Source organism: Sander lucioperca, chromosome 18 (genome assembly GCF_008315115.2).
Source record: "Sander lucioperca isolate FBNREF2018 chromosome 18, SLUC_FBN_1.2, whole genome shotgun sequence".
Classification (NCBI taxonomy): Eukaryota; Metazoa; Chordata; class Actinopteri; order Perciformes; family Percidae; genus Sander; species Sander lucioperca.
In genome coordinates, this window is record NC_050190.1 from 8,236,005 (window position 1) to 8,250,004 (window position 14,000).

The 14,000-nt window shown below is 41.4% G+C and overlaps 3 gene segments (V, D, J or C); all 3 read right to left on the reverse strand.

Moving 5' to 3' along the window:
- Positions 1–14,000, reverse strand: part of LOC116057309 — a 79,185-nt gene that overhangs the window by 62,522 nt on the left and 2,663 nt on the right.
- On the reverse strand, positions 10,110–11,823 carry LOC116057312. The segment is given in 3 exon segments: positions 10,110–10,499; positions 10,825–11,438; positions 11,639–11,823. Coding segments are annotated over 2 exon segments (378 nt in total).
- Positions 13,026–13,999, reverse strand: LOC118493730. The segment is given in 2 exon segments: positions 13,026–13,612; positions 13,815–13,999. Coding segments are annotated over 2 exon segments (459 nt in total).

Here is a 14,000-nt window from a genome sequence, read left to right on the forward strand (position 1 = left end):
GCAACCCAAAAGGCTCAGATGTATCACTATTGGTGAGGCTGGAGGATTTTGGGCAGAGGTATAACATCTTGACCCAAGTAATGAAGGAGTCCCCAATTCCAAATCTCCTAAGAGCTTCGAACATAAAAGGCCACTCTATTTGATCAAATGCCTTGGTCGCGTCGAGGGAGATGAGAATCTACCTGGGATAAACCCTGTTTGGTCAGGATGTATAATTGAAGAGATGTGCCTTCCTAACCTGTTGGCTAGCACCTTTGTGACGGACTTCTGGTCAAAATTGAGGAGAGCAATGGGCCTGTAACCTCCAGGCTCGGTGTCTTCCTTGCCTTTTTTTTAACAAAAGGCATATATTCGCTTCATACAGCAACCCCGGAAATATTTTGTTCTCAGTGGAGTCTTTGATCATCCTAAGCAAGAGTGGGGCGAGTGTTTTGTGAAATGCCTTATAAAACTCGCAGCCAAACCCATCTGGGCCAGCTGCTTTGCCAGAGGGAAATGATTTAACTGCTTCAACTAACTCATCTTCCGTGAAGTCTGAATCAAGTTCCAACCTAGATGACTCATCTAATGTTGGCAGGCAGAGGGAGTCAAACAAATTTGTGAGAACTGTACTAGTTGCTCTAGACTTAGCAGTATATAATTCTGAACAAAAAAATCTTTGAAGCGAGTGTTTATTTCCCTAGGGTTGACCAGCAAGTCTCCTGTTTTTGATTTTATTTTATAAATTGCACGGCCCGCCTGAGCACCCTTCAACTGTCTGGCCAGCAGCCTCTCTGGTTTATCACCGAACTCAAAGTGTTTTTGTTTAATTTTAAGTAGGACTTTGCCAATGGTTCCACTGAGAATGTGATTATATTCGTATTTTAACTTCAAAATCTTGTTGTAATCTTCCTGTGACAGGGAGTCCCTATAGGACTGTTCGCTGACCATACTGTTTAAACCAAACATAAATCCTGTATGTACTGACCGCTCCCAACATGTCAGAGTCCAGTCATTTAAATCAGCGGCCCTCAGTCTGTCCACCGGTCTTCCTCAAGGATCAATTTTAGGAACTTTGTTGTTCTCACTTTATATAAATGACCTCCCGTCCGTCTGTTCTGATGTTTCTGTGCAGATGTATGCTGATGACACCGTAGTCTATGTTCATGGTAGTGATAGCTCTCAGGTGGCTGAGAAGCTCACTAACTTCATGGTTAATATTACATCTTGGTTGAAACAATCCTGCCTGCACTTGAACACATCAAAAACAGTAGCAATGTTCTTCGCCAAGTCCCATAGAAACTGCAGTGTTGAGCCGGATGCTTTAAAGGTCCCATGACATGGTGCTCTTTGGATGCTTTTATATAGGCCTTAGTGGTCTCCTAATACTGTATCTGAAGTCTCTTTTATATAGACCTTAGTGGTCTCCTAATACTGTATCTGAAGTCTCTTTTATATAGGCCTTAGTGGTCCCCTAATACTGTATCTGAAGTCTCTTTTCCAAAATTCAGTCTTGGTGCAGAATTACAGCCACTAGAGCCAGTCCCACAATGAGCTTTCCTTAGTATGTGCCATTTCTGTGTCTGTAGCTATTGAGGAGGAGAGAGGGGGGGCAAGGTGGAGAGTGGGGGTGTGGCCTTGACCAACTGCCACTTTGCTCGTTTGAAAGCCATGATGTCTCTTTCTCATGGGCGGGCCAAATTCTCTGCGCGGGCAAAGCAGAGAAAGGGGAGGTAACCTTTCCCCTTATGTCATAAGGAGGAGATTCCAGATTGGCCCATCTGAGCTTTCATTTTCTCAAAGGCAGAGCAGGAAACCCAGGACTTGGTTTACACCTATCGCCATTTCTAGCCACTGAGGGACCATAGGTAGGCTGGGGGAACGCATATTAATGTTAAAAAAACTCATAAAGTGAAATTTTCATGCCATGGGACCTTTTAATGTTAGGGGAAAGGCTGCTGATCGTATCAGAATACAAATATCTGGGGGTTTTAATTGATTCAAAGTTGTCATTTACATCACATGTAAAAAGGGTCTGTAATCAAATCAAATTCAACCTCAGTAACTTTAGATACATTCACCATCAAATGTCCACACAGGCAGCAAAAATGTACATGCACTCTATGATCTTCTCACATATCACTTACTGTTTACCCATTTGGTCACAAGCTAGTGTTACATCTCTGAAACCTCTTCAATCACTTCACAAACAAACTGTTAAAATCCTGGACAAGAAACCAAGCACTTTTCATCATTGTCCAATATTACAAAAACACAGATTACTTAACTGGGAAAACATGGTCAAATATTCAAAAAAACGCAGAGCGTAGCAGGGTGTAGTAAGTCCATAGCGTCAGCTGCACCCAGGACCCCGGTGTAGGTGCCACCCAATTCCAAGGCGATGTTCTGGGTGAAGAAGAAGCAAAGGGACTCCGGGGAGAAAACTCCCCAGAGCTAGGTTAGTAACAGGCATTTCTGGGACTAAGATGCACACAAAAGGAGACAAGTGAAAAGAGAGAAGAGGGAGCGGCTCATTGTGTCCTTGGAAGGAGCTTCCCACAGCAGTCTAGAGTTATAATAGCATAACTAAGAGAGGCAGGCTAAAGAGAGGGGCCCTGGACCGGGCTCGTACTCTCCCCTGCCGGAACGGGCTTGTACTTCCTGCCTCCCTCTACTCTACTATGCTGCAACTCCTCACTCCCTAACTATAAGCTTTATCAAAGATGATGGTTTTCAGTTTATTCTTAAATGTGGCGACGGTGTCAGCCCCCCGAACCCAAGTTGGGAGCTGGTTCCACAGGAGAGGAGCCTGGTAGCTGAAGGCTCTGGCTCCCATTCTACTTTTAGAGACTCTAGGAACCACAAGTAGCTCTGAGTTCTGGGAGCGCAGTGCTCTAGTGGGACAATAAGGTACTAAGAGCTCTTCTATGTATGATGGTGCTTGACCATTTAGTGCTTTGTAGGTCAGGAGAAGGATTTTAAATTCAATCCTGGATTTTACAGGAAGCCAATGCAGAGAAGCTAATACAGGAGAAATGTGATCTCTTTTGTTAGTTCTTGTCAGAACACGTGCTGCAGCATTCTGGATCAGCTGGAGGGACTTATTTGAGCAGCCTGATAGTAAAGAATTACAGTAGTCCAGCCGGGAAGTTACGAATGCATGGACTAGTTTTTCAGCATCGTTTTGAGACAGGATGTTCCTGATTTTGGCAACGTTACGAAGATGGAAAAAGGCTGTTCTTGAGGTTTGTTTTAAGTGGGCGTTAAAGGATAGATCCTGGTCAAAAATGATTCCTAGATTTCTGACAGTAGTGCTGGAGGCCAGGGCAATACCATCTAGGGTAGCTATATATTTAGATAATGAAGTTCGGTGGTGCTTGGGTCCCAGCACAATAACTTCCGTTTTGTTTGAGTTTAACATCAGAAAATTGTGGGTCATCCAGGATTTTATATCTTTAATGCACGCTTGAAGTTTAGCTAACTGACCGCTTTCGTCTGGCTTGATTGACAGATATAATTGGGTGTCGTCTGCGTAACAGTGAAAGTTAATTGAGTGTTTCCTAATAATATTGCCTAGAGGAAGCATATATAAAGAGAATAGAATTGGTCCAAGCACTGAGCCTTGAGGAACGCCATGGCTAACTTTAGCGTATTTGGATGGTTTATCGTTAATATTAACAAATTGGGATCGCTCAGAAAAATAGGACTTAAACCAGCTTAGTGCGATTCCTTTAATGCCAACTAAATGTTCCAGTCTCTGTAAGAGGATGGTATGGTCAATAGTGTCGAATGCAGCACTAAGATCTAAAAAGACAAGTACGGAGACAAGTCCTTTGTCAGCAGCAGTTAGAAGGTCGTTAGTGATTTTCACCAGTGCCGTCTCTGTGCTATGATGCTTTCTAAATCCTGACTGAAAGTCTTCAAATAGACTATTTCTATGCAGAAAGTCACACAATTGATTAGCGACTACCTTCTCAAGGATTTTGGAGAGAAACGGGAGGTTAGATATAGGTCTATAGTTGGCTAAGACCTCAGGGTCGAGGGTGGGTTTTTTCAGAATAGGTTTTATCACAGCTACTTTAAAAGACTGCGGTACGTGACCCGTTAATAAGGACATATTGATCGTATCTAGTAATGTGGTATTGACCACGGGTAGTGCTTCTTTAAGTAGCCTCGATGGAATGGGGTCTAAGAGACAGGTAGTTGGCTTAGCTGAAGAGACCCTTAACATTAATTGTTGGAGGTCTAAAGGATAAAAGCCGTCTAAATAAGTATCAGGTCTTATCGTTCTCTCTAGCCCTCCTGCGCCCAATGGTGAGCCGTTAGAAGCTGTGGGCAGAAGGTGATGAATTTTTTCTCTAATTGTTATAATTTTATCATTAAAAAAGGTCATGAAGTCATCACTGCTCAGAGCTATAGGAATAGATGGCTCAACAGAGCTATGACTCTTTGTCAGCCTGGCTACAGTGCTGAAAAGAAACCTTGGGTTGTTCTTATTTTCTTCTATTAGTATTGAGTAATAGTCTGATCTGGCATTTCTGAGGGCCCTCCTATAATTTTTTAGACTATCTTGCCAATCCACACGAGATTCTTCCAGTTTAGTGGAACGCCATTTACTTTCAAGTTTTCGTGAGATTTGTTTTAATTTGCGAGTTTGGGAGTTATACCAAGGTGCTAGTTTCCTTTCCTTCATCATCATCTTTTTGATAGGAGCAACCAAGTCTAAAGTAGTCCGTAGGCAGGCCGTAGCAGCGTCTACAAAGTTATCAAGTTGGGAGGGACTAGGGTTAACATAACGGTCCTCTGTTATATTAAGGCATGACATTGAGTTAAGTGCTGTTGGAATATCTTCCTTAAATTTAGCTATAGCGCTGTCAGATAAGCATCTAGTGTAGAAACTTTTATTTAATTTCGTATAGTCTGGTAGTAGGAATTTGAAAGTTATTAAAAAATGGTCTGATAATAAAGGATTCTGCGGAAATACTATTAAATCGTCAATTTTGATGCCATATTCTAGCACAAGGTCGAGGGTGTGGTTAAAACAGTGCGTGGCCTTATGCACCCTCTGACTGAAACCAATAGAATCTAGTAGTGAATTGAAAGCAGTACTAAGGCTATTGCTGTCAACGTCCACATGGATATTAAAATCACCTACAATAAGTACTTTGTCTGATTGAAGGACTACGCATGATAAAAACTCTGAGAATTCAGATAAAAACTCAGAATATGGACCTGGTGCTCGGTAAACAACAACAAATATAATAGGCTGTACTGTTTTCCATGTTGGGTGTTGAAGATTAAGAACAAGGCTTTCAAACGAGTTATAATTTAGTTTAGGTTTAGGATTAATTAACAGGCTCGAGTCAAATATGGCTGCAACTCCCCCTCCTCGGCCTGAGCCTCGTGGAATTTGGGTATTATTATGACTGGGAGGAGTGGCTTCGTTTAAACTAACATATTCGTCCAGCCAGGTTTCGGTGAGGCAGAATAAATCAATGTGGTTATCTGATATCAATTCGTTTACCAATAATGCTTTCGATGACAGAGATCTAATATTTAATAGTCCACATTTGATTTTCCTATTCTGTTCTATCGTTGCAGTGGTTGTTTTAATTCCAATTAGGTTGTTTAGTATAGCACCTCTTTTGTTAGCGTTTGGTTTAAACGGTCTCAGTCGGGGGACAGACACGGTGGTTATGGGATTATGAATGGGTGATTGCTCTGAAGGGAGCACAGAGGGGCGTGTAGCGCAGTATCTCTGATTATTGACTTTGGGAGAGTGTGTCTGGTCAGTGTGCTTGTGGGAGTGTTTACGGGATGTAAACAGTCAATCAGAGGTCTGGGTATGCAGGGCGTGGTGCAAATTTCCACGTAGCATCTGGCTTCCGCGTGTATTGGGATGAATCCCATCCCTGCTGAACAGGGAGCCACGTTCCCAAAACAGATTGAAGTTGTCAATAAAACCTATCTTGTGAATGCTGCATGTGAGCTGGAGCCAGGTGTTAAGGGAGAGTAGTCTACTAAAGAGGCATGATCCGCGACCTAGAGATGGAAGTGGGCCCGAAATAAAAACCGACTTCCCAGTGCTTTTTAAAGCCTCAATGAGAGTGGTAAAGTCTCGCCTTGTGCGCTCACACTCCTGAATCCGAGTGGACATGTCGTTATGTCCACAATGGACCACGATGCGTTTGATAGAGGTCGGAAATGAGGGTATCAGGTCCATAACTTTAGCCAGGATGTCTGCAACTTTGGCTCCGGGAAAACAGTGTGTGACAGCATTATGAAACCGTAGGTCTCTAGTGATGGAGTCCCCAATAATTACTGTGGTTAGGGGGAAGAGCGGACGAGGAGTGGGGGGGTGTGGGTAGCCGGTGACGGGAGCAAAACAGTCAGTGTCGGTTTCAGATGGGCAGGGAAAAGAAGAGGAAGATTGCTTACCGTTCGGTTGTGGAGATTGTTTTTGAGGAACGTTGTCATTTGGCCGATCCAGGCAGTGTAGGCCACCGGACCGTCTGACTACCGCATCCCTCAGAAGCTTTCGCCGCGCGGTAGCAATCGTCTTCCGTGACGACGGCTGGTCAGTCTGCTTTGAAGCGGGGCGAGCCCGGTGAGCCGCACTGGCCACCACCGGCTCCGACTCCGACAAAGCATTGAAGCGTTGGAGAGGCTGAGGACAGGAGGCGATGGAGCCCTACCCGAGGCTCTCTTTTGGCCGCAAACCACCTCAGTCCAGGGTGGCTTGATAACCGGTGTCGAGCAGGACGATGGGCGTGGGCAGGCAGCTGAGTCCCATGGCGCGGTATCCTGGAAGGCCGCCGAGAGAGATGAGATCCGGAGCGACTGATTATGAGCCACGTCCAAGCAGGCGGTTAACAAAGCATCTTTGGTTTTTAAGTCCTCGGAAAGCCGACGAACATCTTCCCTGAGGTCAGCAATTTCTTTGTTTGTATTATTGAACAACGAGGAAATCCTGAGGGGGAGTGGGGACTCGCCAGGTGTAGAGGTTGCCATGAAGTTAGCGTTAGTTTAGCCGGTAGGCCTAGTCTTGATAAATTAGCGTGAGGCTAATACTTACTTACACGTAAAAATGTATCTTTGGTTTTAAAAACACTTTATTAGTCTTTGTTTGATGTTTGTCTGATTGTTGGTCTGCTATGTTTTCTATTGTACATTTTAGCTTAATAGTACTCTTTACTAAATGTATTTTAATTGTTACATTGTTATGTAAATATGTAATTTTACTTTCTTTTAGGGTGACTTTTACCATCTGTCAAGGGACTGCAGATGAAAAATAGCCTTCTGGCTAACTCTGGCATATTGACAGAAATGTTTGTTAATATGCACTGTCCCTGAAATAAATAAATAAATAAATGTACTAGGGCTGGGCGATATGGAGAAAATCAAATATCACGATATTTTTGACCAAATACCTCAATATCGATACTGCAACGATATTGTAGTGTTGATTATTGGTGCTTTCACAAAATATTTACACAGTGAGATTTTTGATAAATAATCATCAGCAATGTGGATATAATGACTAAGTGGATAAAGGCAAATAATAGAACAGTTACAACAGTCTGGTAAGTTCAGAAAATGACATCACTTTACTGTAATGCATCCTTTAAAACAAGGAAAAGACAACACTTATGCAATATTATGTTATTAAGAATTAAATGTAAGACAATATCTAGTCTCAACTTATGGCTCTGCTGAAAAGACTGAGGTTTAAAGAGGAAAGGGAAGTGATGCAGAAACATGGTCACTGTACACATGTTGGCAAAGATGAAAACCTCAAAAAGTAAATGCAGCTGGCTGGGAGGAGTTTCCCCCCCGAGTTCAGAATCATGTTTAATATTTCTGTGAATTGTGGCACTGCATCAACACTGTTCTAATCTTCACACTGTAATGTAAAACCGATTTATTGATAAGCTACAAAACCAACAATGAGATGGATCAGAATAAACTTGGGCTGAGTATCTGCATCCGTGTGTTTTTAATGGGGGCGTAACGATACATAGATCTAGATCAATATATGGATTCAATCCTCAACGATCCAATATTATCGATACAAAGTGAAAATATCGATACAGATCGTTATCTTTAAGACGCACCTTTATTTTGAAATTCCCACTTTATATTTATTCTTTTTATTAGAAAGAGAAGTTTGTCTTTTAATTTAAATTTCTGGAAGAGCTTAGTAATGAAATAGTCAAATCATATTTTAGTTGCTTTTTGTAAATATACCTATATAAATGTAACTGATTGTGTTAAATGGGCTTATGGTATCGTCTCGTATCGGTCGCAGGCCCCTGAATTAAATCAAATCATATCGTGGCAGACTTTGTGATATCAGTAAATATCGTTGAAGAAGAATCAATATAATTTCTGTGAGAAAACGTATGATTTACACCCCTAGTGTTTAACAGATTATGGTTATTTAGAAAGCACAGCCCCTATAGGATTATGAAATACAGTATTTTATGCCCGCATGCACCTTGATGTATTTTCATATAAATAAAGTAGAGTGTTTGTGTTCTACTAGTGGAATATATCAATTGTGCTTAAATAACGTGCCTTGTTGAATTAGACTGAAGAGATAAGATATAAACAGTGTCACATTAGTTAATGTCAGTCTGATTGCATCAAACCAAAATACAACCACAGTAGCAGGTGTCTGGGAGCTTGTCTTATTCAAAACCACTGATGATAAAGAATTGTGTGGAGTTTTTGTTAGGTTCAGAGGGGATATTTGTCAGCGTGCTTTGCTAGCTGCACAGTAGTACACTGCACCCTGCTCAGGTCCAACCACTTGGATGATTAGAGAGGCATTTTTTACTGTATTAACCCCCAAATCTCCAGAGATATTAAAATGCTCTTTATATGGCTCTTCCTTTGTGTCATCTTTAAAATTCAAATATCCAATGAGTTTCATAGCCGTGTCTCCAGGTGAGCGCTGGTACCAGAGCATCACCCTGTAGTCAGTTTTATCATGGCTGCAGAATATCTGCACTTTGTCTCCAGATTTGGTGATGAGATCAGAGGGAGACTGACGGACATCTAGGCAGAGAAAATAAAGAACCTATTTATTGTGATAGATTATACATTTAAAATGAAGCCATTTCCACGTTCATACAGTAGGATCTAATTGTATTTAAGTGATTACCTGCTAGGCAACAGAAAAAAAGAAAACGGATCATTTTGACTTGCTCAAATACGTTGAATACGTTACTCAAACACCTTTTTAGATTACTTTTCCGAAGTATGTATCATAGAGTTTTAGAGGTGTAAGTCGCTGACAATAATATCAACCTGGGTCCTGTGAGCGATGGAGATCCAAATGAGGCGTCTACTGAAACGGAAAAGGAAGTGAAGATGAAACGGCATCACTGTATAACGTCTGACAGACGATGGCAGCGAATCAAGAGCAGCTGGCTGGGAGGGGTTCTTATTCAAAACCATACATACAAAGTTGGTTGAGAGATTTTGTCTAAGGGAGAGGGGATGTTCAGTCAGTGTGCATAGCTAGCTGCACAGTAGTACACCGCACTGTGCTCAGGGGCCTTCAGGTTGTATATAACCAGAGAGCCGTTCTTTGCTCTGTCTCCACTCATATCTCCAGTGATGTTAAAATGCTCTTCGAAAGACTTCTCATGCTCTATGTTGCTGTAATACACATGTCCAATGCGTTTCAGAGCTCTGTCTCCAGCGGATTTCTGGTACCACTGCATGACTGTGTAGTCGGTCCTTTCATGGCTGCAGACCAGCTCGACTTTGTCTCCAGGTCTTCTGAGAAGTTCTGGAGGAGTTTGGTAGACTTCAACACCCAGACAAACACCTAGAAAGAAAATGAATGAACCACATAGAAACTTCAGATCAAGTGGTATTCCTGAATTAAAAAAATGATTACCAATAAGCCAAGAGAAAAGGAATAATGTTGGCATGTTGTCCTCCTGTCTGCCTGAATGAACACAAAACACTGAATGGCTCTAAGTGCTTGACTCAAACAACAGTTCACTAGACTCTTTTATTAATGCCCTCCTCTGTAACCAGCTACATCATATTTCTTAGTGCTTCATGTGTTAAACTGAAGAGTATTTCTGGAACTCCAGCGCCGTCTGCTGGAACGATATAAAAGCAAACATTTGGTTCCTAATCCACTCACCAAATGTGTTGGCAACCAGTTATTGTTCAGCTGCTCATACTTGTCACATCACTGTGTTTACTGACGGCACAGAAGTACACAGCGCTGTCCTCAAGCTGCAAGTCTTTGACAGTAAGAGCTCCGCTCTCAGTGTTTTCTTTGATGGCTGAATATTTGGTTTGAGGAACCCCCCCGTAGTCTGGCTGTCCACCAACAACTGTGTAGACAACGAGGGTCATGGTCTCCCCTGGACGCTGTCTAAACCAGTACATCTGGGTATGAGAAATATCTTTGTTGTGGCTGCAGTTCATCTCTGCAGATTGGGAAACATAACGCCAACTGATTTCAGGGTGTTGGGTCACATCCTGGCACTGACCTGTGTGGAGAAAATACAACATTAAATATAAGTAGTTTTCCTTTTAGTTAATTTTGAAAAGTTATTATTAATCTACAGGGTGTAAAATCCTAATATTTTAACTATTAGGTCAATTTTTTCCTATGCTGGATTCTCATGTAGACAAAAAAATTCAAATCATTTTTAAGTCTACTATTACTGAATCTTTGTTAGCCCTGATTTATAGTCAGAATTTGAGACTGCATGTATAGATCTACATCAGCCTGTTTTCATGTTAGTAAATACACTGGATAACAATAAAGCTATCTCTTTCACTTTACAAAAATATTCATTTTTAGCCTTGTACCTTGAAGCCACAGAGACGAGACTACAAATGTAATGAGAACTTGAGTCATAATAGTGATCCTGTTAACATGAGATGCCGCCACAGCAGACCTGATGAATGTCTGAGGCTGCTTTTTATAATGGGAGGTGGGAGGTTAAAGGCATCGCTCTACAGAAAGACCTCCCATTCTAATTTCGGATCTTAATCAGAAGAGAGACCAACATTGGTTAGACTGGCTTATTCCAGGTGCACGGAGGCACTGTGAGCTTTAATACAGAGATAAAATATGAGCGAGATGATGAGGTTTTTGTACTGAGGAGCAGTGATATGTAGCACTGTGTAACCTAGCAGCACAGAAGTACACTGCACTGCTGTTCAGGCTGAGTTTTTCAGTTGTTAATGTGCAGTTTTGGTCTTTATCTGCACTCCCTTCTATCTTCACACCCAGGCCAGCCTCTGGGTTTCCACTGGTTGCTAACATGTATCCCAGGAGCTGCAGTTGTCTGTTTGATTGCTTGTACCAGAGGATTTGGTTGTAGTTCTGAATACTGTGTGTACAGTGATTTCTAACATTTCATCGGGTTTGTTGAACACATCAGCTGGAGTCTGGTGGACGTTGTCACTGAGAGATGAACCTGTGGAAAAAGGATGCATCAGACAAAATAGAACATGAGCATAAACACGGCTGAATTAAAAACCAGACTAATTTTAAATGTAAAATAATGCAAACCACTTCTGAAACAGTAGCAGTATACGAGACTGGCTGTACACAAGAAAATCTTTACAAAATGAGAACTTGAATTAAAATCTCTTCAAACTATTGTGAGTACGTTACCTGAAACCAGAATAGAGGTACAAGTAATACAAAGGAATGTGATGATCATTGTGTGTTTTTCTGAGTGTTAGGTGGTTTTGGAAAAACTAGATCAAAATAGGAACATCAATTTGTTGTCGCAATGAATGAAGCAGTTGTACTAACTGAGTATTTCCAGCCTCCTCTTTGAGTAAACCCTCCCAAGTCTTTAGGTGGGTGGTGTCATTGTGCATATAACTCATGGTAACTAGCTTTTACACACCACTGGCTCAGTATACAGATCTGAGTAATGAGTACTGAGGAAGGAACACAGCTGTGAGGGAGGTTTTTGTACTGAGGAGCAGTGATATGCAGCACTGTGTAACTAGCAGCACAGAAGTACACTGCACTGCTGTTCAGGCTGAGTTCTTCAATTGTTAATGTGCAGTTTTGGTCTTTATTTGCACCCCCTTCTATCTTCACACCCAGTCCAGCCTCTGGGTTTCCTTCACTGGTTGCTACCATGTATCCCAGGAGCTGGAGTTGTCTGTTTGATTGCTTGTACCCGAGGATTCGGTTGTAGCTGTCAATACTGTGTGAGCAGTGGATTTTGGCTGTTTCTTTGGGTTTGTTGAACACGTGAGCTGGAGTCTGGTGGACTTTGTCACTGGGAGAGGAACCTGTGGAAAAAGCATCAACAAAGCTTCAGATAAAATACAACATGAGCATAAACCCTGGTGAATTGAATGAACCGACTAACGTAAGACATTAAAAAAATCCAGTAAGACAGCTGACATTGCAGCAGTGTTGGAGTTGTGTAAACGGATTTTGTTGAAAACTTAAAAAAAAATGTTACCTGAAATCAGAATTGTGTTAAAAGTAATGCTGAGGAATAAGATGATCATTTTGTTTTCCAAGTGTTTGGTTATATTGAACAATACACACACAATCTTGTTGCTGTGAATCATTGTCTTTCCAACCTTCTCTTTGAGTAAACCCTCCTGTCAGCAGATCCACATGAAGTTATTAGGTGGGTGGTGTCATAGTTGATGATCCTCCTCTTTACATTCTTAACCATCATGTCGACTAGGGGTGGGGAAAAAAACGATTCACGTATCATGTATTTTTTCTTTTTGCTATGCTTTTTAAAATAGATTCTTTTCTCCAGAATCTTTTTTTTTTTTTTTTTTTTACACCTATGATTCACCTAAATATTCTGTTTATACAGTACCGTCGAAGGCAACTACATCATATCTGTTTCCAGCTAAACAGACCCGAAACAGAAAATGCTTTACAAATGAAATAAATGTCTGACTGACTGACTGACTGACTGACGATGCGATGTGCATTCTTCTTAGGAAACAATTAGTTTTTGGAAATGTCTCCGAATATATTGTCTCTAGAAGTGTATTATTCAACTTTTGTTAAAAAAGGAAAAGAAAATCGCAACACTCCATACTATCGAACCACAGTACTTCTACAATCGCATTACATGAAATTCGCAATACAAATCGAATCGGCACTTATATATCGTCAAAGAATCGAGTCGGGACAAAGGCATATTATCCCAGCCCTATCGACTCCCTACACCCAGACATACTGCCACCTAATAAGAGGGAGAGAGACAGGTGTGAGGTGCTGTGAGGAGCTGCAATACAGAGATAAGAGAATGTGTGACGAGGAGGTTTTTGTACTGAGGAGCAGTGATATGCAGCACTGTGTAACTAGCAGCACAGAAGTACACTGCACTGCTGTTCAGGCTGAGTTCTTCTATTGTTAATGTGCTTGTCTGGTCTTTATCTGCATTCCCATCCATTTTTACACCCAGTCCAGCCTCTGGGTTCCCATTCGTTTTATACATGTATCCCAGGAACTGCAGTTTTTTGTTCGATTGCTTGTACCAGAGGACCCGATCATAGTTCGGAATACTGTGTGAACAGTTAACTGTTGCAGTTTCATTGGGTTTCTTGAACGTGTCTGCTGGAGTCTGGTGGACGTTGTCACTAAAAGAGGAACCTGTGGAAAAAGGATGAACAAAGCATCAGCCCAAATACAACATGAGTATTAACACTTGTAAATTGAAAAACAGAATATTTTTAAAAGTATAAACACGTCTGAAGTAGCAGTATACGAGACTGGCATTGGCTGTACACAAGCAAATCTTTACAAATTGAGAACTTGAATGAACATTTCTTTTAAACAATCGTGAGTACGTTACCTGAAACCAGAATAGATTTAAAAGTAATACAAAGGAATATGATGATCATTTTGATTATCGTGTTTTTCTGAATGTTTGGTGATATTGAAGAAAAATTTCAGAATAGGAACATCAATTTGTTGTCGCAATGAATGAAGCAGTTGTACTAACGGAGTATTTCCAGCCTCCTCTTTGAGTAAACCCTCC